Source organism: Ranitomeya variabilis, chromosome 3 (genome assembly GCF_051348905.1).
Source record: "Ranitomeya variabilis isolate aRanVar5 chromosome 3, aRanVar5.hap1, whole genome shotgun sequence".
Classification (NCBI taxonomy): Eukaryota; Metazoa; Chordata; class Amphibia; order Anura; family Dendrobatidae; genus Ranitomeya; species Ranitomeya variabilis.
Genome location: NC_135234.1, coordinates 380,662,401 through 380,686,886, shown reverse-complemented (window position 1 = coordinate 380,686,886; position 24,486 = coordinate 380,662,401). Strand labels below are relative to the sequence as shown.

Below are 24,486 nucleotides of genomic sequence, written 5' to 3'. Positions count from 1 at the left end.
CGTTTTTTCGCTATAAAAACGTGAAAAAAACGCTTACATATGCCTCCCATTATTTTCAATGTATTCCGCATATCTTGTGCAAATGTTGCATTTTTTTCCGCGAAAAAATCGTATCGCGGAAAAAAAAGCAACATGTTCATTAAATTTGCGGAATTGCGGGGATTCCGCACACCTAGGAATGCATTGATCTGCTTACTTTCCGCATGTGGCTATGCCCACCATGCGGGAAGTAAGCAGATCATGTGCGGTTGGTACCCAGGGTGGAGGAGAGGAGACTCTTCTCCACGGACTGGGCACCGTATAATTGGTAAAAAAAAAAGAATTAAAATAAAAAATAGTCATATACTCCCCTTCGATGGCCCCTGGAGTCTTCCCGCCTCTCAGCGGTGCACGCTGCCGCTTCCGTTCCTATAGCTGGTGTGTGTGAAGGACCTGCGATCACGTCGCGGTCACATGACCGCGATGACGTCGCGGTCACGTGACCGCGACGTCATCGAAGGTCCTGCACACACCATCCATAGGAACGGAAGCCGCTGAGGAGATCGGCTGTCTGCAGAAGGTGAGTATAACCATTTTTTAAATTTTTTTAAATTATTTTTAACATTCTATCTTTTACTATTGATGCTGCATAGGCTGCATCTATAGTAAAAAGTTGGTCACACTTGTCAAACACTATGTTTGACAAGTGTGACCAACCTGTCAATCAGTTTTCCAAGCGATGCTACAGAACGCTTGGAAAACTTTAGCATTCTGCAAGCTAATTATGCTTGCAAAATGCTAAAAAAAACGCGAAAAAAACGGGAAAAAAATGCAAAAAGAAACATGCGGATTTCTTGCAGAAAATTTTCGGTTTTCTTCAGGAAATTTCTGCAAGAAATCCTGACGTGTGCACATACCCTCACACATCAGGTTTTTGCCGTCAGGCACAATCCGGCGAAGTTTGACGGATCCAGCAAAATTTACCGCCAGATCCGTTTTTTCTCATAGACTTAAATTAGCGCCGGATTGCAAACCTGATGTGTGAAAGTAGCCTTACTCCCAAAGGCTGGCCACAAGAGGGTTAGGCTGAACCAGAGTTACACATAGTGCAAATCACTACAAAAGGCTAGAGAAACATGACTAAGGTAGAAGCAGAAAGTTGGGTATCTATACTTATACGTGTACAGTGTTGTGACACCTGCATAAGTGAAGACGCCCATGCAGTGTTGTGAATTTCCCAGGAATTTTCCAGACGGATGATGTTTAACCCCTTAAAGACATGCACCGTACTAGTACTGATCTGCGGGAACTGTGTTCCTGCAAACAGCAGTACTAGTATGGTGCACTGGCAGCACGGCCTCACGCTGAGCGCCGAAGCGATCGGGTGTGGGTGTCAGCTGTATGTGACAGCTGACACCTCGCAGCAATGCCCACGATCAGTGCTAGCACCGACTGCGGGCATTTAACCCCTCTGATGCCGCTGTCAGTAGTGGAGGGGGTTCCCTGCGTGCTTCCATCAGGACAACGCGTTGCAATTACGTTGTCCTGATGGTCTCCATAAAGACCCCCAGCCTCAAGATGGCTGCGGGGTCCTTCAGGGAAGGTGGCTTCTCAGTGCCTGCTCAGAGCAGGACCTGAGACGCCTCATTCCCTGCCTGTCAGTCGCTCCTCTGATGTTCTGCAGTGCTGGGACTGGGACAATATAAAAAAGTTTAAAAAAATATATAAAAAAAGTGTAAAAATATTTTTTTAAAAATCCCCAGATAAAGAAAAAAAAAATAAACAAATATATTTCCAATAAATACATCTGTTTATATAAATATAAAAAATCAATAATAAAAGTACACATATTTGTTATTGCCGCTTCCGTAACGACCCCCTCTATAATACTGTCCCTTTAGTTAACACCTTCAGTGAACACTGTAAAAAAAAAACAGGCAAAAAACAATGCTTTATCATCATACCGCCAAACAAAAGGTGCAATAAAAAGCGATCAAAAAACGTATGTACCTAAAATTGGTACAGCTGAAAACGTGATCTTGTACAGCAAAAAATAAGCCATTATACAGCTCCATCAGCAGAAAAATAAAAGTTATAGCTCTCAGAATAAAGTGATTCTATATTTTTCTTTAAAATTGTTTTTATTGTGTAAAAGCACCAAAGAATAAAGCTGCCTTACCAATTTTACCACATGCAGAACAGTATAAAAAATAAAATAAAAAGCAATTCCTGAACTGATGGTTTTAGTTCATTCTGTCTCCTAAAAATCAGAATAGAAAGCGGTCAAAAAATTTAATGTGCCCGAAAATGGTATCAATAAAAACGACAGATCGTCCCGCAAAAACAAGCCATAACATGACTCTGTCAGCTGAAATTATAGCTCTCAAAATATGGTTCTGCAAAAACTACTTTTCACAGTAAAAAGCATTTTTTAGTGTGTGAAAGCAGCCAAATATAAAAACCCAATATAAATCTGGTATCACTGTAATCGCACCGACCCGAAGAATAAAGTCACCGAATCACTTATACCGCACGAGGAACGGCATAAAAAATAAATAAAGCCAATTATTCACATGCTGTTGATTTTTTCATTCTACCTCCCAAAGATCACAGTAAGGCTTGGCGCACATTTATCCTGCGCCCTGCGCTGAGTGCTGAAATGCGTGATTCCCCCTGGCAGAAGATTCTCTATAATGAGGCAGATGGAGGCACTGGGGGCGTCATAGGACCTGTAATCCAGTAGTGTGCGTCTTTTTAGGATTGCATAAAGGTGCCGTTGGCCACAATTTTGTGCACTTCTGAAAAGGACACCGCTAAACAGAGGCCAGACAGAGTCCAGAGTAACTCTGCTGCCTCATAATAGTGAATGGATCCATTGGGGGTTTCATTTGTCATGTTACTCGGAGATTTAGATGGAAACCCCATGTATGTAAGTGCTCAGCGTTGTGCGCTGGATAAATGTGATCCCAAACGAGAATTTCAGCAAATTCTCCGTTCCCAAATCCAAATGCCCCCCTACCTTCTGAGCCCCAGTTTATCTAAGCAACATTTAGCGCCTACATGTTTGGCATTTCTGTAGTGATGAGAGCCTGCCTAACTTAAGGGTGCGTGTCTCCAGAAACATGAGCTGGGCATAATGTACTGGTGACTGCAATGTACTGGTCACTACAAAGGCAGTTTGCAATTTTCACTCAGCAACATCCACTGCTGCCTGTTTCTGGAAAACACCCATGGAGTCAAAACCATCACTTCATCTGTAGATAAATTCCCAAAGGGTTATAAATTCCAAAATGTGGTAACTTGAGGGGGGATTCTGCTTTTCTAGCACTTAGGGGCTCTTTATATGGAATCTACAAACTAGTCTAAGAAAATATGTGCTCCAGGAGGCAAATAGCGCTCCATCTCTCACGAGTCACCCCGTATGGCAAAGTAGTACTGTACAGCCACATATGGGGTATGTCAACATTCAGCAGAAATTGTGGGACAAATTCTGGTGCCATTTTCACCCATTTCCCAGTGTGAAAATGTAAAACTTGGGGCTAACACACAATCTTGGTGGTAAGAATGTAAATTATTTTATCTTCACTGCTCAATAGTATAAAAGTCTGTGACACACCTGTGGTGTCAATATAATCACTGCACCCCTAGATGAATTCATTGAGAGGTTTCATTGGTAAAATGGGGTCACTAATGCATTTCTTTTTTGCTGTTCTGGCACATCAGGGGTCTGCCAATGTAAAATGGCACCCCCAAACAAGTGCAGAAAAAACTGACTGTTATATGGAGCGACTTCCTTTCTGAGCTTTCCACTGTGCCTCAAAAGTAGTTTTCGACCCCATATGGGGTATCGGTGAACTTAGGAGAAATTGCAGAACAAACTTTGGGGCCCATTTTCTCATTTTGCCCTTGTGAAAATACAAAATTTGGAGCGAAAAAGATTTTTGTGATTTTTTATTTTTATTCTCACAGCTTACCATTATAAACTTCTGTGAAGCAAGTGGGGGTTCAATGTCCTCAATACACATCTAGATAAGGTCTCAAAGGGGTCTAATTTCCAAAATGGTGTCACTTGTGGGGGATTTCCACTGTTTAGGCACATCAGGGGCAAAGGGTGGACAATAACAACTTGGGGCCCCTGTGCAAGAAATGTGTCTGGGCCCTCCCCACTTTTATGGCAACAAAGCTATATACAGTACAGACCAAAAGTTATATACAGTACGACGCAGAAAAGGTGAACGGATGGACTCTACATGCATGTCGCACAAAGACACGGTGGTTGGAACTAAAGATCTCAAATTTGGACTCATCAGACCAAAGCACAGATTTCCACTAGTCTAATGTCCATTCCTTGTGTTTTTTAGCCCAAACAAGTCTCTTCTGCTTGTTGCCTGTCCTTAGCAGTGGTTTCCTAGCAGCTATTTTACCATGAAGGCCTGCTGCACAAAGTCTCCTCTTAACAGTTGTTGTAGAGATGTGTCTGCTGCTAGAACTCTGTGTGGCATTGACCTGGTCTCTAATCCGTGTCGCACAAAGACACGGTGGTTGGAACTAAAGATCTCAAATTTGGACTCATCAGACCAAAGCACAGATTTCCACTAGTCTAATGTCCATTCCTTGTGTTCTTTAGCCCAAACAAGTCTCTTCTGCTTGTTGCCTGTCCTTAGCAGTGGTTTCCTAGCAGCTATTTTACCATGAAGGCCTGCTGCACAAAGTCTCCTCTTAACAGTTGTTGTAGAGATGTGTCTGCTGCTAGAACTCTGTGTGGCATTGACCTGGTCTCTAATCTGAGCTGCTGTTAACCTGCAATTTCTGAGGCTGGTGACTCGGATAAACTTATCCTCAGAAGCAGATGTGACTCTTGGTCTTCCTTTCCTGGGGCGGTCCTCGTGTGAGCCAGTTTCTTTGTAGCGCTTGATGGTTTTTGCCACTGCACTTGGGGACACTTTCAAAGTTTTCCCAATTTTTCGGACTGACTGACCTTCATTTCTTAAAGTAATGATGGCCACTTGTTTTTATTTACTTAGCTGCTTTTTTCTTGCCATAATACAAGTTCTAACAGTCTATTCAGTAGGACGATCAGCTGTGTATCCACCAGACTTCTGCACAACACAACTGATGGTCCCAACCCCATTTATAAGGCAAGAAATCCCACTTATTAAACCTGACAGGGCACACCTGTGAAGTGAAAACCATTCCCGGTGACTTCCTCTTGAAGCTCATCAAGAGAATGCCAAGAGTGTGCAAAGCAGTCATCAAAGCAAAAGGTGGCTACTTTGAAGAACCTAGAATATAAGACATAATTTCAGTTCTTTCACACTTTTTTGTTAGGTATATAATTCCACATGTGCCAATTCATAGTTTTGATGCCTCCAGTGTGAATGTACAATTTTCACAGTCATGAAAATACAGGAAAATCTTTAAATGAGAAGGTGTGTCCAAACTTTTGGTCTGTACTGTATGTATATATATATATATATATATATATATATATATATATATACACATATATATATATATATATATATATATATATATATATATATATATATATATATATATATATATATCCACACACATACATACATGTATATATTTTACATAGTCTGCTTTATTATGTACAGTATATTGCCGGCCCTTATTACACAGTGCCCTCTGTTGTTATTATGTACAGCACCGTCCCTTACATATCGGATTATATAGAGCCCTGTCTTTATTACATACCGCCTTGTCTTGCTAAACGTATTATGCAATGACGGCTGACGGAGCATGGGAAAGCTTCCTTTCTTATGGAGGAGTCTGTTGGACTGGTCGTCTGGTCACCGACTGCTCCATCAGCAGTCATTTTATATCTAACAAGAGAGGGGACTGTGCAATAAGAGAGAGCGCTGAGAATAACTAAAATAGCAAGAATAAACTATGTAAGAGACAGCACTGTGCATAACAGCAGAAGAAGCTAAATAATAAGGGATGTGTAATACTATTGTAGGAACTCTAAGATTCTGGTAGCATGGGGCAATGAACAGACATAGACGGGTTTCTTTAGTGCAAATAGTGTATTTGTAACACAGCAAAAAGACACAAACAATATACTGGTAACTCGCAATGAAACAAGTCCCTTAGCCATATACAGTTAGGTCCATATATATTTGGACAGAGACAACATTTTTCTAATTTTGGTTACAGACATTACCACAATTTAATTTTAAACAAAACAATTCAGATGCAGTTGAAGTTCAGACTTTTAGCTTTCATTTGAGGGTATCCATATTAAAATTGGATGAAGAGTTTAGGAGTTTCAGCTCCTTAACCTGTGCCACCCTGTTTTTTAAAGGGACCAAAAGTAATTGGACAATTGACTCCAAGGCTATTTCATGGACAGGTGTGGGCAATCCCTTCATTATGCCATTCTCAACTAAACAGATAAAAGGCCTGGAGTTGATTTGAGGTGTGGTGCTTGCATTTGGAAGGTTTTCCTATGAAGTAAACATGCGGTCAAAAGTGCTCTCCATGAAGGTGAAACAAGCCATTCTTAAGCTGTGAAAACAGAGAAAAAACCCATCCGAGAAATTGCTGCAATATTAGGAGTGGCAAAATGTACAGTTTGGTACATCCTGAGAAGGAAAGAAAGCACTGGTGATCTCATCAATGCAAAAAGACCTGGGCGCCCACGGAAGACAACAGTGGTGGGTGATCGCAGAATAATCTCCATGGTGAAGAGAAACCCCTTCACAACAGCCAACCAAGTGACCAACACTCTCCAGGAGGTCGGCGTATCAATATCCAAATCTACCATAAAGAGAAGACTGCATGAAAGTAAATACAGAGGGTTCACTGCACGGAGCAAGCCAATCATAAGCATCAAGAATAAAAAGGCTAGACTGGACTTTGCTAAAAAACATCTAAAAAAGCCAGCACAGTTCTGGAAGAACATTCTTTGGACAGATGAAACCAAGATCAACCTCTACCAGAATGATGGAAAGAGAAAAGTATGGCGAAGGCTTGGTACAGCTCATGATCCAAAGCATACCACATCATCTGTAAAACACGGCGGAGGCAGTGTGATGGCTTGGGCATGCATGGCTGCCAGTGGCACTGGGTCACTAGTGTTTATTGATGTTGTGACACAGGACAGAAGCAGCCGAATGAATTCTGAGGTATTCAGAGACATACTGTGTGCTCAGATCCAGCCAAATGCAGCCAAACTGATTGGTCGTCATTTCATACTACAGATGGACAATGACCCAAAACATAAAGCCAAAGCAACCCAGGAGTTTATTAAAGCAATGAAGTGGGATATTCTTGAATGGCCAAGTCAGTCACCTGATCTCAACCCAATTGAGCATGCATTTCACTTGTTAAAGACTAAACTTCAGACAGAAAGGCCCACAAACAAACAGCAACTGAAAACCACCGCAGTGAAGGCCTGGCAGAGCATCAAAAAGGAGGAAACACAGCGTCTGGTGATGTCCATGAGTTCAAGACTTCAGGCTGTCATTGCCAACAAAGGGTTTTCAACCAAGTACTAGAAATGAACATTTTATTTAAAATTATTGAATCTGTCCAATTACTTTTGGTCCCTTTAAAAACAGGGTGGCACATGTTAAGGAGCTGAAACTCCTAAACCCTTCATCCAATTTTAATGTGGATACCCTCAAATGAAAGCTGAAAGTCTGAACTTCAACTGCATCTGAATTGTTTTGTTTAACCCCTTAAGCCCCGAGGGTGGTTTGCACGTTAATGACCAGGCCAATTTTTACAATTCTGACCACTGTCCCTTTATGAGGTTATAACTCTGGAACGCTTCAACGGATCTTGGCGATTCTGACATTGTTTTCTCGTGACATATTGTACTTCATGTCAGTGGTAAAATTTCTTCGATATAACTTGCGTTTATTTGTGAAAAAAACGAATATTTGGCGAAAATTTGGAAAATTTCGCAATTTTCCAACTTTGAATTTTTATGCCCTTAAATCACAGACATATGTCACACAAAATACTTAATAAATAACATTTCCCACATGTCTACTTTACATCAGCACAATTTTGGAACCAAAATTTTTTTTTGTGACGGAGTTATAAGGGTTAAAAGTTGACCAGCAATTTCTCATTTTTACAACACCATTTTTTTTTTAGGGACCACATCTCATTTGAAGTCATTTTGACGGGTCTATATGATAGAAAATACCCAAGTGTGACACCATTCTAAAAACTGCACCCCTCAAGGTACTCAAAACCACTTTCAAGAAGTTTATTAACCCTTCAGGTGTTTCACAGGAATTTTTGGAATGTTTAAATAAAAATGAACATTTAACTTTTTTTCACACAAAATTTATTTCAGCTCCAATTTGTTTTATTTTACCAAGGGTAACAGGAGAAAATAGACCCCAAAAGTTGTTGTACAATTTGTCCTGAGTACGCTGATACCCCATATGTGGGGGTAAACCACAGTTTGGGCGCATGGCAGAGCTTGGAAGCAAAGGAGCGCCATTTGACTTTTCAATGCAAAATTGACTGGAATTGAGATGGGACGCCATGTTGCATTTGGAGAGCCCCTGATGTGCCTAAACATTGAAACCCCTAACAAGTGACACCATTTTGGAAAGTAGACCCCCTAAGGAACTTATCTAGATGTGTGGTGAGCACTTTGACCCAACAAGTGCTTTACAGAAGTTTATAATGCAGAGCCGTAAAAATAAAAAATCATATTTTTTCACAAAAATGATCTTTTCACCCCCAATTTTTTATTTTCCCAAGGGTGAGAGAAGAAATTGGACCCCAAAAATTGTTGTGCAATTTGTCCTGAGTACGCTGATACCCCATATGTGGGTGTAAACCATTGTTTGGGCGCAGGGCAGAGCTCGGAAGGGAAGGAGCGCCATTTGACTTTTCAATGCAAAATTGACTGGAATTGAGATGGGACGCCATGTTGCGTTTGGAGAGCCCCTAATGTGCCTAAACATTGAAACCCCCCACGAGTGACACCATTTTGGAAAGTAGACCCCTTAAGGAACTTATCTAGATGTGTGTTGAGCACTTTGACCCAACAAGTGCTTCACAGAAGTTTATAATGCAGAGCCGTAAAAATAAAAAATCATATTTTTTCACAAAAATGATCTTTTCACCCCCATTTTTTTATTTCCCCAAGGGTAAGAGAAGAAATTAGACCACAAAAGTTGTTGTGCAATTTGTCCTGAGTACGACGATACCCCATATGTGGGTGTAAACCATTGTTTGGGCGCATAGCAGAGCTCAGAAGGGAAGAAGCGCTATTTTACTTTTCAATGCAAAATTGACTGGAATTAAGATGGGATGCCATGTTGCGTTTGGAGAGCCCCTGATGTGCCTAAACATTAAACCCCCCCACAAGTGACACCATTTTGGAAAGTAGACCCCCTAAGGAACTTATCTAGATGTGTTTTGAGAGCTTTGAACCCCCAAGTGTTTCACTACAGTTTATAACGCAGAGCCGTGAAAATAAAAATTATTTTTTTTTTTTCACAAAAATGATTTTTTAGCCCCCAGTTTTGTATTTTCACAAGGGTATCAGGATAAATTGGACCCCAAAAGTTGTTGTCCAATTTGTCTGGAGTACGCTGATACCCCATTTGTGGGGGGGACCACTGTTTGGGCGCATGACAGAGCTCGGAAGGGAAGGAGCGCCATTTGGAATGCAGACTTAAATGGATTGGTCTGCAGGCGTCACGTTGCATTTGCAGAGCCCCTGATGTACCCAAACAGTACAAACCCCCCACAAGTGACCCCATATTGGAAACTAGACCCCCCAAGGAACTTATCTAGATGTGTTGTGAGAACTTTGAACCCCCAAGTGTTTCACTACAGTTTATAACGCAGAGCCGTGAAAATAATTTTTTTTTTTTTCACAAAAATGAAATTTAGCCCCCAGTTTTGTATTTTCACAAGGGTACCAGGATAAATTGGACCCTAAAAGTTGTTGTCCAATTTGTCCTGAGTACGCTGATACCCCCTATGTGGGGGGGAACCACTGTTTGGGCGCATGACAGAGCTCGGAAGGGAAGGAGCGCCATTTGGAATGCAGACTTAAATGGATTGGTCTGCAGGCGTCACGTTGCATTTGCAGAGCCCCTGATGTACCCAAACAGTACAAACCCCCCACAAGTGACCCCATATTGGAAACTAGACCTCCCAAGGAACTTATCTAGATGTGTTGTGAGAACTTTGAACCCCCAAGTGTTTCACTACAGTTTACAACGCAGAGCCGTGAAAATAAAACATATTTTTTTCCCACAAAAATGATTTTTAGCCCCCCAAATTTTTATTTTCCCAAGGATAACAAGAGAACTTGGACCCCAGAAGTTGTTGTTCAATTTGTCCCTAGTACGCTGATACCCCATATGTTGGGGTAAACCCCTTTTTGGACGCACGGGAGAGCTCGGAAGGGAAGGAGCACTGTTTTACTTTTTCAACGCAGAATTGGCTGGAATTGAGATTGGACGCCATGTCGCGTTTGGAGAGCCCCTGATGTGCCTGAACAGTGGAAACTCCCCAATTCTACCTGAAACCCTACTCCTAACCTCACCCCTAACCGTTTACTGAACATTTTCTGACAGTCATAAGTGCCACGTATTTAAGAGCCACGTATTTAAGTGCCACGTATTTAAGTGCCACGTATTTAAGTGCCACGATATTTCAGTGCCACGATATTTCAGTGCCACGATATTTCAGTGCCACGTATTTCAGTGCCACGATATTTCAGTGCCACGTATTTCAGGCACTGAAAAATACGTGGCACGTAAATACTTCAGTGCCACGATATTTCAGTGCCACGATATTTCAGTGCCACGATATTTCAGTGCCACGTATTTCAGGCACTGAAAAATACGTGGCACGTAAATACGTGGCACGTAAATACGTGGCACGTAAATACGTGGCACTGAAATACGTGGCACTTAAATACGTGGCACTTAAATACGTGGCACTTAAATACGTGGCACTTAAATACGTGGCCACTGAAATATCGTGGCACTTATATAAGTATATACGTATATAAACGTATATTTCAGTGCCACGTATTTCAGTGCCACGTATTTCAGGTTAGGGGTAGGGTTAGGGGTAGGGTTAGGGTTTTTTGTTTTTTTCTTGTTTTCTTGTGTTTTTCTATAAAAACGCATGCGTTTTACCGCGTTTACATGCATTTTTTCACACATGCGGTTTTTTTAAAAAACGCATGCAGATAAAAACGCAAGTGTGAAACCAGACTAAAAGACGCTTTTTATAGCAAAAAAGTTTTTGCGTCTCCAAATTTTGAGACCTATAATTTTTCCAAATTTTGGTCCACAGAGTCATGTGAGGTCTTGTTTTTTGCGGGACGAGTTGACGTTTTTATTGGTAACATTTTCGGACACGTGACCATTTTTTATCACTTTTTATTCCGATTTTTGTGAGGCAGAATAACCAAAAACCAGCTATTCATGAATTTCTTTTGGGAGAGGCGTTTATACCGTTCTGCGCTTGGTAAAATTGATAAAGCAGTTTTATTCGTCGGGTCAGTACGATTACAGTGATACCTCATTTATATCATTTTTTTATGTTTTGACGCTTTTATACGATAAAAACTATTTTATAGAAAAAATAATTATTTTGGCATCGCTTTATTCTGAGGACTATAACTTTTTTATTTTTTTGCTGATGATGCTGTATGGCGGCTCGTTTTTTGCGGGACAAGATGACGTTTTCAGCGGTAACATGGTTATTTATATCCGTCTTTTTGATCGCGTGTTATTCCACTTTTTGTTCGGCGGTATGGTAATAAAGCGTTGTTTTTTGCCTGGTTTTTTTTTTTTTTCCCTTACGGTGTTTACTGAAGGGGTTAACTAGTGGGCCAGTTTTATAGGTTGGGTCGTTACGGACGCGGCGATACTAAATATGTGTACTTTTATTGTTTTTGTTTGTTTTTTTTAGATAAAGAAATGTATTTATGGGAATAATATTTTTTTTTTTATTATTATTTATTTAGGAATTTTTTTTTTATTTTTTTTTACACATGTGGAAATTTTTTTTTTTACTTTTTTACTTTGTCCCAGGGGGGGACATCACAGATCGCAGATCTGATAGTGTGCACAGCACTCTATCAGATCTGCGATCATACTTTCATCGGAGCAGGCTGCAGCTTTCATCTGCAGCCTGCTCCGACCCGGAAGTGCTCCCTGCAGGACCCGGATACAGCCCCTCGGCCATTTTGGATCCGGGGCCTGCAGGGAGAAGACGTTCGGTACGAGGTGAGTACATCACCTTGTACCGATCGTCTCAGGGAAGCACGCAGGGAGCCCCCTCCCTGCGCGATGCTTCCCTGTACCGCCGGTACACCGCGATCATGTTTGATCGCGGTGTGCCGGGGGTTAATGTGCCGGGGGCGGTCCGTGACCGCTCCTGGCACATAGTGCCGGATGTCAGCTGCGATAGGCAGCCGACACCCGGCCGCGATCGGCCGCGCTCCCCCCGTGAGCGCGGCCGATCGCGTATGACGTACTATCCCGTCACCGGGAATTAAGGCCCACCCCACCTCGACGGTATAGTACGTCATACGGGCTTAAGGGGTTAAAATTCATTGTGGTAATGTCTATAACCAAAATGAGAAAAATGTTGTCTCTGTCCAAATATATATGGACCTAACTGTACAGCAAAACAGAAGAGTTCTTAGGCCAAAGTCCTTGGCAAGGTGAGTAAGACGGGTGACGTGCAGATCCAAACACAGATGGTGCAGAAAGAGTCAAATCCGGGTATGAAGTAAACACAGGGAAGTCCAGAAACAAGTCCTCAGGTTAATCCCAGGTGTGGGATGAACACGGGTAAGTCCAGAAACAAGTTCTCAAGTTTATCTCAGTTGTGGCATAAACACGGGTAAGTCCAGAAACAAGTTCACATAAAGAATTATACTGGTGTAATTTCCAGTAGCTCCCACCAGGGGGAGTAAATAAGGATTAAGTAGCAAACACAGTCTAAGTCCAGCAGCAAAGCCCCAAACACAGTTCCAAAACAGAGTTCTTACCCGGAGGAGAGAACCAAGGGTTAAGTTCCCAAGCCAACAGACTGAGAGCGTAACTTACATAGGCAGAGAATGTCCAGAGCCACGGGTAGAAGTACAGCAGACAAGCAGCTGAGCTGATGAAGAAACCAAGCAGAATACTCCAGCAGAGAGGCTGACACCTGACCCGGGTTTTAAACAAATGAACAGGAAGTAGGGCAGACAAAAACAGCAAACTCCATCTTAACGAAGGGCAAAATCATTCACAAGGTAACTTGGAAAACCCGGAATACTGACAGGATGGCACCATATATAACTAGAGAGGATGCTACGCAGTAAGGGATGGTGAGATACATAATAAAAGAGGAAACTATGTAACTAAGGACAGTGTTATACATAAGTGAGTATACTGTATACTAAGGGACTGTGTGAGTACACTATATACTAAGGGACTGTGTTATACATAATAAGTAAGTACACTGTATACTAAGGGACTGTGCTTTACATAATAAGTGAGTACACTATACTATATATCATTGCTTTCTCCCTCACCACCCCCATTATTGCCCTTTCCACAACCTCTATAATTGCTTCCTTCCCCACCACCCCCATCATTGTCCTTTCCATCAATTCCATCATTGCCTCCTCTCCATCAACCCCATCATTTCCCTCTACATATACACACACACACACACGTCACCTCTCTGCACGTTCCCCGCAGCCATGCCAGCCACACACTGACTGACACACAGCACCACTCACCTCTCTACACGTTCCCCGGCAGCTGCAGCATCTTCATCGCCTGCAGCTTTCTTTCTGGCACAGCTGCAGGCTGAATGCTGACGTCATCCAGCAGCGCTGCTGTATCAGACAGGAAGCAGGACGGATCCTTGCAGCTCTGCTCCGCTGTCATTTTGTAGGCAGCAGAGCTGCTGGGATCGCTCCCTGCCCGTCGTACATGAGTACAATCTGGCCAGGGGCCCTTTGGGCCAGACTGCCCTCAGTGACAGCCGCCCTGCAGGGGCTACCCTGCACCTCCGGGCCCCGATGCAGCCGCACCGGCTGCACATGCGGTGTGTCCGCCCCTGTCAGGTGCTCTTCAAACGTGACATGGCGTCAGCTAATTATTCCATCAAATTTTGCATTCAAAAAGTCAAATGGCGCTCCTTCCATTCTAAGACCTGCTGTGCGCCCAAACAATAGTATTCCCCCACATATGGGGTATCGGCGTACTCAGGAGAAATTGCACAACAAATTTTATGGAGCAATTTCTCCTTTTACCCTTATGAAAATGCAAAATTTGGAGCTAAAAAAGATTAATCTGGAAAAAATGTGATTTTTTTTTTATTTTCAAGGCTCTACGTTAGAAACTTCTGTGAAGCACCTGTGGGTTCAAGGTGCTCAATACACATCTAGATAATTTCCCTAAGGGGTTTAGTTTCCAAAGTGGTGTCACTTGTTGGGGGTTTCCAATGTTTAGGCACATCAGGGGCTCTCCAAACAGGACATGGCATCCGCTTATTATTCCATCAAATTTTACATTCAAAAACTCAAATGGCGCTCCTTCCCTTCCGAGCCCTGCCGTGTGCCCAAACAGTAGATTTCTCCCACATATGGGGTATCGGCATGCTCAGGAAAAGTTGCACAACAAAATGTATGGTCCATTGTCTCCTGTTACCCTTGCGAAAATTAGGTTTAAAGGAAAATTTTTGTGAAAGAAAGTTAAATATTTATTTTTTCCTTCCACATTCCAAAAATTCCTGTGAAGCATCTGAAGGTTAATAACCATCTTGAATGTGGTTTTGAGTACCTTGAGGGGTGCAGTTTTTAGAATGGTGTCAATTTGAGGTATTTTCTGTCATATAGGCTCCTCAAAGTCACTTTAAATGTGAGGTGGTCCCAAAAAAATGGTTTTGCAAATTTTGTTGTAAAAATGAGAAATCGCTGGTCAAATTTCAACCCTTATAACGTCTTAACAAACAAAAAAACTGTGTTTCAAAAATTGTGCTGATATTAAGTAGACATGTGGGAAATGTTATTTATTAACTATTTTGTGACTCTTATATAAGGGCATAAAAAGTTTGAAAATTGTGAAATTTTCAACATTTTCGCCAAATTTCTATTTTTATCATAAATAAACGCAAGTCATATCAAAGAAATTTTGCCACTAACATAAAGTACAATATGTTGCGAGAAAACATCTCAGAATCACCGGGATCCGACGAAGCGTTCCAGAGTTATGATCTCATAAATTGACAGTGGTCAGAAGTGTAAAAATTGGCTTGGTCAGGAAGGTGAAAACAGGCTTCGGGGTGAAGGGGTTAAAGTGTATGGGAGATAACAAAATAGCTGGCACAGCAAGCCTGTTTCTGTATCCCCCCTAGGCTTTAATGAGGATAACTGTGCATGTCTGTTCATTTCCTTTCCGAGATCGGATTATCCCGACATTCACAAACTTGCAGTATTCCATCTCAGATATTTACTCACAGACAGATCCTCCAAGGTGAACATTTGATCTGGTGATGTATCGATTTCAATCAGTCCCTTGTGTGTGAGCTTTATCATTTGCTGTTTTTGATGTAGTTCCTTCTCTGTTTTCTGAATCATCTCCAAAGTCTAGAGCAGAGGGAGAAGAGTTATGGTATGGAGTCTGGCTAAAAGCAAAATACTGCTGTCTTGCCAAAGTTCTAGCTTACGTGCTGCCTCTCCTGGTTCCTCCAGTCAGTTAGCTCCTGGCGAGCCATTTCTGCAGGACTCATCAGAACCAGACGTTGTGGGGTGATCTCCCCTAATACCACACGTTGAAAGAAACCCTGAAAAAGATAAGAGCAGAGTGTATGACGTACAAGAACTGCTTTGTGAGATTTAATCTGAAGAATACGGAATTACAGTCTAATTTGCTTTTTATAACTTATGGGCATGAGTTCACATAGGCGCTATATCAATAACCTCCTTTTATTTTGGGAGGGCAATGTTATGTAGCATTTGTGCAAAATGTCATTCTGTACATTACTAGAAAAGATAACTTAAATTCTACATTTCGCTGCCACCCTGAAAAACACATTTCTGCATTTTAAATTAAGCTCTGCAATCCTTCCCAGCATTCATTCTGGCATCCATTCGATCGCAGGGAGACAATAGGATGCTATAACACCCTGAAGCCAGTTAAAGGCCCCTATGGCTGTTATGTTATTTCTTCTGTGATATCCAGCCACAAGCTGAGCGTCATAGGAGACTGTGATTTTTATCTATGTACAGCAATACTGTGGTATTGACATATATGGAACAAGCAATCAGACGATCACAGGTGAAAATTCGATATAGGAACTGATAATAAAAGCAAAAGAAAAAAAAGTAAAAGAAAAAAAATTCCACAGTTAAAAATAAAAAAAAAAATCTTAAAAATAAAAATTATATATATTTGGTATCACGGTGCCCATAAACGTCTCATTGGTGACAATATACAGTTAAGTCCATATATATTTGGACAGAGACAACGTTTTTCTAATGTTGGTTATAGACATTACCCCAATGAATTTTAAACAAAACAATTCAGATGCAGTTGAAGTTCAGACTTTCAGCTTTCATTTGAGGGTATCCACATTAAAATTGGATTGGATTGAACATTAGAAAAATGTTGTCTCTGTCCAAATATATATGGACTTAACTGTAAAATTAGTTGACCCAACTAACAAACAATGTAAAAAAAAAATGGCAGCGTTGCATTTTTTTTTTTACAAACTTTTGATTTTTGTTTAAGTTGCCCTTTTTCCCTTCTCTATATGGTAAAATTAATGGTTTCATTCAAAACTAGCCATCGTCCAGCAAAACAACAAACCCTCATGTTTATGCTGACGTAAGGCCGGGGTCAGACTAGCGTATGGCATCAGATACGATATGCTAGTGACCCTCGGCTCCTGCTCTGCTGCGAGCGGGAGCCAAGTGTAATGCGTCTGTGCTCCGAGCCTCTCGCACAAAGAGTATCGAAGCACAGCTGTGGAGGAGGCGGAGAAATGAATTACTCCATCTCCTCCACTGTTGGCGTATATCGCACAGCACTCGGATGATATCCGAGTGATGTGCGTTGTCTCACTCGCACCCATAGGCTTATATGGGTGCGAGTGAGCAGAGACTTGGCCGAGTGTCGGTGACAATTGCACAGCATGCAGTGATTTCACTCGCACACTGATAACGGCGGAGAAAAAATCTCTGATGTGAGCTGCCCCATAGATGAATACTGGTCCGAGTTCATCACTAGTCTGACCCCGCCCTAAAAGTGAAAAAAGCTATGCTATTTGATAAAGGAAAGGAAAAATGAAAATTAAAAAATATAAAGTGGCTGCGTCCTAAGCGAGTTAAAGAGGTACATGGCTTTTAATAAATTTGGCACAGTTTATTCCAGCGCCAATTTCATTAGAAGGGTATTCCCATCTCGCACATTTATAGTATATCGATTGCATATCGATTGCAGCATTTAGAAGGCAAGCAGAGGTAGGGGGCTGCCTCTGCCTTTCGTTCAGTGCCTGAAGCAACGTCATCGCAGGAAAACTATTGTTGCTATGGTGACCAGATGTTGTCATCCCGGTTACCAGGATACGGAAAGCACCTTAGACCATGAGCATGGTCTAAGGGGCTTGTATCAGTGCAGCACTGACAGTTATAAACCACTGCAATGGTTTATAACAGCGATCAGGTTGCTGAAAGTCAAAGTCCCATGAAGAAACTAAGCAAAATAAGTAAAAACAAGTTAAAAAAAATATTAAAATATTTTTTAAAAATCACAAAAAAATAAAAGAAAAACATATTATTATTATATTATACCCCAAATTTGAATTTCTATACAAAAAAAGGACATGTGGTATCGCTGTAATAGTACTGACTAGAAAAACAAAGCTGTCTTATCAATTTTACCATACGCGGAACAGCATTAAAAAAAAACTATTCCTGAATTGCTTGGTTTGTTCATTCTACCTCCAAAAGATCGCAGTTAGGCTCAGCTCACATTTATCCTGGGCTCTGAGTTGAGCGCCTACACTGGGGTTTCCATGTAAATCATTGAAATAAGTGATTCACACGGAACCCCCAAAGGAACATTCCCTATAATGAGGCAGATGGAGGTACTGTGGACGTTGTCTGGCCTATGATCTGACGGTATTCGTCTTTTTAGGTGTGCATAAAAGCACTGTCTGACACAGTTTTGTGCACTTCTGAAAAGAAGGATGTCAGGACTAAGGAAGTGGACCCTCTGGGTCACGGCTTCAGAGCCCCCCGAGAACGAGTGAAGCAGATGATGCCACCCCCTATACAGGGAGAGTTAGGGACAGGCCCAAGGAGGGTGAAGCCGCAACTGCCGGAGCCAAAGGGACGACTGAAGATAGAACAAAGAGACAACGGAAGACGGGGGAAAGACGGAGCTACTGAAGAGACTAGAATGGCAGAGGTACTGGACAGATGGAGGCAGCAAAGACAAAGTACTGACCGGTAGGATGGAAGCACATGTAAGATGGAAACAAGGAGACTCTAGACTGGCAGGAAAGGCAGGCACGCAGGACTGGGAGGTACAGCAGGAACACAGGACCGGCAGGATACAGCAGGAACACCGGACTGGAAGGCACGGCAGGAACACAGGACTGGCAGGACACGGCGGGAACACAGGACCGGCAGGATACAGCAGGAACACAGGACTGACAGGGTACGACAGGAACACAGGACTGGCGGGACACGGCAGGAACAGAGGACTGGAAGGTACAGCAGGAACACAGGACTGGCAGGGCACAGCAGGAACACCGGACTGACAGGACACGGCAGGAACACAGGGCTGGCAAGGTACGGCAGGAACACAGGACTGGCAGGGACAGCAGAGACAGTCAGAGTCACAGGCTAAGATGCAAGGAATGGAGCCTAGGAACCTAAGGTGATGCTGGCACTAAGCCAGTGAACGCAATAGATGCAAAGGCGTCTGAGCAGGGCAGGCGCTGGGAAGAAGTACGGGAGCCCCAGCGATCAGAGGAGCGCGTCTGCGCATTCGCGGACCGCCAAAGGGACGAGCGCCGGAGAAGCTGGAAGACGGAGAGCAGGAGGGAGCATCGGGAGCGCGCCGGCCGGACAGGTAAGTATAAGGAAGCGGCGTAACAAAGGACAACTTTGAACTGAGGCCAGATAGAGTCCAGAGAAATTCTACTGCCTCATTATAGTGAATGGATCCCTCAGGGGTTTCATCTGTATCACGTCACTCGGAAACCCCAAAGTAAGTGCTCAGAGTAGAGCGCAGGATAAATATGATTCCAAACGTTATGTAAAATGTTTCCAACAAAAGCTTCAAATCAGTCCACAAAAAAAGTTTGGAAGTACAAAGGCTCTGGAAAAGTGAAATGTCTCCTTGCCCCCCAAAAGAAATTGAGCAAATTCTGCCATTTCTCCCAAATCTAAATGCCCCCTCCCTTCTGAGTCCCAATTTTGCTAAACCACATTTAGCACCCACGTTTGTCATTTCTGTAGTGCTTGTTTATGGGTGCTTGTTTCCAGAAGCATGACATGGGCATAATGTACCAGGCACTACAACGTACTGGGCACTACAGAGTACAGGGGACTACATCGTACTGGGCACTACAATGGAAGTTAAATATTTACACTCAGGAACATCCACTGCTGCTTGTTTCTGGAAAGAAAAGACCCATGGAGTCTAAATCGTCACTATACCTGTAAATAAATTCCCAAAGGGGTATAATTTCCAAAATGGGGTCACTTGAATGGGGATTCTGATCTTCTAGCACTTAAAACAAAATGAGCAAAAAACCCTGCTGAAACTAAATATGGCATTTTGTGTGACATAACTCTTTGGATTAAAAGTTTAAAAATTGCAAACTTTTCTTAATTTTCACCAAATTTCCGATTTTCTCACAAAAAAACATAAATCATATCAAACAAATTTTACCACTATCATGAAGTACAATATGTCAAGAAAAAACAATCTACTGTGGAGATCAGACTGAAAGAATCCTTTGTGTCTTTCTCCTGAAACATCTGGCTTATTGCAAGAAACTAGAGCAAAGTTGACATTTCCTTTTATGGAACTAATCACGGGTGCATTTCTTCTTGTAATTGTAACCTTTTACCTACATACCAAGCTGAACCTTATCTCTAGTATAGACTGTTTTTTTAAGGATGTGAAATATGAGCGCTTGTACGCATGTCTGTAAAATGTCTAACTCTTTTTATAAAGGAGGGGTAGAGCTCAGTGGGTCAGACGCGCTCCTGGGCTTTCCCTGTATATGATCACACAACCTTTTGTGCTGCGTGTCATTTCACTCGGATTCCTACAGTTAGGAAGCCAGGGACAGATAAGGACTCAACATTTCTCTGGCGCACCGAACAGGGACCTGAGAAAAGAGTATTTGCTCGAGATTTACCTGCGGATACGGACAACGGAGATCTGGGATAATGGACGGCAAATGAACTGAAAAACCTGGCCAGGTAAGAGACATTATTAGTTCTCTTTTATCTGCCCTGTATTATCCGAAAGATCTCTATGAGCCGTGTCACGCTGGGTTAGTCTAGTAGTGAGTAGATACCTATAAAACTCGGGTTACCATATTGTATAGATTTATGAGTCCTGTCCCTGGCAGTGTGTGAACAGTGTGAAGGTTGTGGTATGTTGTGAAAGAAGAGCAAAAGTGCGTAGAAAATAAGCCGAAATAGTTGGGGTATAAGCCTTATACACGGAAGTCAGCCTAACTGGGTCATGTGGTTGCGTTCTTCTTCTCCGCCCATGCTTGACTCTTATTAAGTGCTTAAACCTCCTTCATTTCTGGATAAGGTTTGATAGAATGAGCCCAGGACGCGGAATCATGAGCCTGGGACAAGTATGCTAACTGACACAGAAAGTTTTGTGATCTGTATGGTGTTGCTGGGTCTGTTTGCGTGCATAATAGCACTTAAGTACGTCCTGCATATTAGAAGAAATGGAGCAGACAAGCCCTTCAATATTTTAGCTCCCTAGGAGAGAAGGCAACGAGACGCCACCAACAGAGGAAGTGGTTGTCCAAACGTCACCTAGGGTAGTCATAGCTAATATTGAAAAGAAAAATGGGAAATAAACAGACCAAAACTGTCTTAGGACAAGTGGAAGCAGCAGATATCATACAGGAAAGATGTGGAAAGACAGTCAGAAGGCAGATTAGAAGGGTGAGAGAAAAATTGGGAATTTCAGAAGCACTTATGTTCAGTACAGAATGGGAAAGACTGAGTAAAGAACGAGGTGGAATTATCAAAGACAATGGGTGGGAAGAAATCATACACTGTATGATAGAGGTCTCAAAAACAGCTAAAGAGGAGAATTGGAAGTACGATCCAGACACTTCCAAATGGATCATGGGGAAGGGAAAAAGTTGTGACATAATCCCGCCACCTTACCTAGATCCAAAAGCCCAATCATTTGTACCATCTGGAAGAGCAGAAGGAGGAAAACAATTTCCAGCCTTGTATCCCAATCTTGGTGGGGTAGGAGGATGGGAATGTTCACACTGTGGACAACAAAATCCAGATTGGAGAAATGATTGCCTAGCCTGTGGTACACCTAGATATGGCGCTGTACTTGCCCCTGTTAGGGTAGTACCAAGACCCTTTAGGGAACCTGGTGCTGACGGGGTAATGAACACCAGATATCACCAGACCAGACAATACTTTCCTTGGTCCCCTGCTGAGGGTATGTCCCTCCTGCATAATGCGCCTGATCCCACTCAATATCCTATCCGATTTGCGCAGTATATACAACAAATCATGCAGACTCATGCTGGGGTCTGGGCGGACGGGGAAGAATTATGTAGAATGAAAATGTCCCCCGGACTTTTTCAGGAATTATTGACACACCTACAGCCCAATAGACCAGTGGCAGAAGGGGGTGCCTTACAGACAGAAGCATCAGGTACCCAGTTCACAGAGGCATTAATAATTTTCATGAGAGGAAAACAGAGGGAAAGGGGGTCTACAGGTGTGATTATGCAGAAATTTGGGCAAAGTATTGAAGAATATAGTCAAGAACTAGAAAATAGCTTTAGGGATGAAGGATTGGATTTGACTGATGCTTCAGTAAGGAGACTTTTTACAAAACAATTAATAGAGGGGCTAGATCCGAAAATCAGAGAAAAATTTAAATCCTCTACTCCAGATTGGAGAACAATTGAACAACCAAATATTGTGAAACAACGATGTTTAGGAATAGTCATGGATATGAGAGAGAATCGTAAGCCTGTTAGAATAGCACAAGCTAATACAGGAGGAAGAGTGAGACACGATTTTCCTTGCCACTACTGTAAAAAGCCAGGTCATTTCCAAAGAGAGTGCAGGAAGAAGTTGGCAGATATAAAGTCAGGCAAATTTGTTCCCAGAAATAACCCTTCCCAAACGGACAACCAGCAGAAATCTACCATCATAGATGGTCCCATACCAGATTCAGATTGACTCGATGTGTTACAAACTTCCCTACCAGCTAGAAGACCTATGATACAGGTGAATGTGGGGGGGAGAGAGATTCCATTTTTGATAGATACAGGTGCAACTTCCTCAATTTTGAATCAAGATTTTCTTCCGAATCCGGAAGATATTTCAGAACAAACAACTTTTGCTGAGGGTTATGATGGGGTAATTCGAACACTGCCATATACTGTGCCCCTAGAGGTCTCATTAGGACCTAAATGTTTTGCATCCAGATTTTTGTATGCCAGAGGTGCCCCAACATGTCTGTTAGGAACTGATGTACTAAAGAAATTAGAAGCTAACATCAAATTTAGGGAAGATGGCACAGTTATGCTGACTATCCCTGATGATGCAGAATCATTAGAACAATATGTCAGAATTCAGGCTTTTGAGGATTATACTGAAGAAAAAGAGTACACCACAGATCTAGACCTCTCAACGGTCCCAGAAACACTGTGGGCACAGGGTGACACTGATGTGGGATTATTGCATATTTCTCCTGTAAAATTATCTGTGCAACCAGGAGCTGTTCTCCCACAGCTCAGACAATACCCTGTGAGTGCCCAGCAGGAATTAGCGATTACAAAACAGATAGAGGGATATAGAGAGAAAGGAGTTTTGGTAGAGATACAATCACCTGCTAACACTCCTCTGTATCCAGTCAAGAAGAGAACTCTTGATAAGGGTTCTATGCCCAAATATCGTATGGTACATGATCTAAGAGAAATAAACAAAGTTCTAGATCCAATCACCCCAGTTGTACCCAATCCTCATACGTTACTATCACAGATACCAGCCAGTTCTCAAGTGTTTACTGTAATAGATCTTTCAAATGCATTTTTCTCGGTTCCTTTACACCAAGATAGTTGGCATTTGTTTGCATTTACATTTAAGGGCAAACAGTTGGCGTGGACACGCCTTCCACAGGGAATGATACACTCCCCTACTCTTTATTCAAATGCCCTACAAACAGTTCTTCAAAGGTTTGAACCTGAATCACAGGTAGTAATTTTGCAGTATGTGGATGACCTACTACTTTGCTGCCCAGATCTAGAAACTGCAGAAAGGTCCACTGTGAGTTTACTATGTTTTCTAGAAAAAGAAGGGTGTAAAGTGAATAGACAAAAGCTACAAGTTTGTCAGATCAAAGTGGTCTTTCTAGGTCATTGCATTTCTCAAGGTAAAAAGCATCTTACACCTCAAAGAACTGAAGCAATAAGACAGATGAATGAGCCTAGAAATCATAAACAGCTACGAGCATTTTTAGGAATAGTGTCTCATTGTAGACAATGGATTATACATGCCAGTCAACTAATGCAACCACTGTATGACTGTGTAAAAAGTGAACCTTATTTGTTGACAAAAGAAGGTCAGATTTCGTTCCAACAATTAAAAGATGCCCTTGTTTCAGCTCCAGCGTTAGGGCTACCAGACTACACCAAACCATTTCAGCTTATGGCTGCAGAAGTTGATTCCCATGCTACAGGAGTTCTTACCCAGAAGCATGCAGGGAAACAAAGACCAATTGCATATCTTTCAGCAAGGTTAGATCCCGTAGCTAGAGCAGCGCCAACCTGTGTACGTGTAGTTGTTGCTGTCTCACTATTGTTGGACAAAGCATCAGAAATTGTCCTAGAGTATCCACTCACAGTTCAAACTACACATGATGTTTATGGGATATTAAACCAGGTCCAACCAAAACACATTTCCATGGCCAGACATTTGCGGCTACAGTGTTCTTTGCTGCTTCCCTCTACTATCACATTTGCTAGGCTTCAGACTCTCAATTTAGCTACACTGCTACCTCTCGAGTCTGAAGGGGGGAATAAGGACACTGATCCACACGCAAATTTTTTCCCTACAGACACACATGATTGTACAGAGCTCATTTTACAAGAAACAGCAGGCTTACCCAATGTATCCGAAACACCACTTCAAAATCCAGATTTAGAGCTGTTTATAGACGGTAGTAGGTTTGCAGATGACACAGGTAACTTTCATACAGGGTATGCAGTTGTGTCAGAATCTGA

At 42.2% G+C, this 24,486-nt stretch overlaps 1 protein-coding gene across 7 annotated transcripts in view; it reads right to left on the bottom strand.

Moving 5' to 3' along the window:
- The window catches only part of SPOCD1 (SPOC domain containing 1), a 250,479-nt gene that overhangs the window by 40,470 nt on the left and 185,523 nt on the right, over window positions 1–24,486 (bottom strand). For all 7 annotated transcript variants that reach the window (XM_077299608.1, XM_077299610.1, XM_077299611.1 and 4 more), the window contains 2 exons: window positions 15,679–15,795; window positions 15,470–15,598 (listed from right to left, as the gene is read on the bottom strand). In XM_077299608.1, coding sequence (XP_077155723.1) covers window positions 15,470–15,598; window positions 15,679–15,795 — 246 coding nt within the window. The remainder of the gene's footprint in view (window positions 1–15,469; window positions 15,599–15,678; window positions 15,796–24,486) is intronic.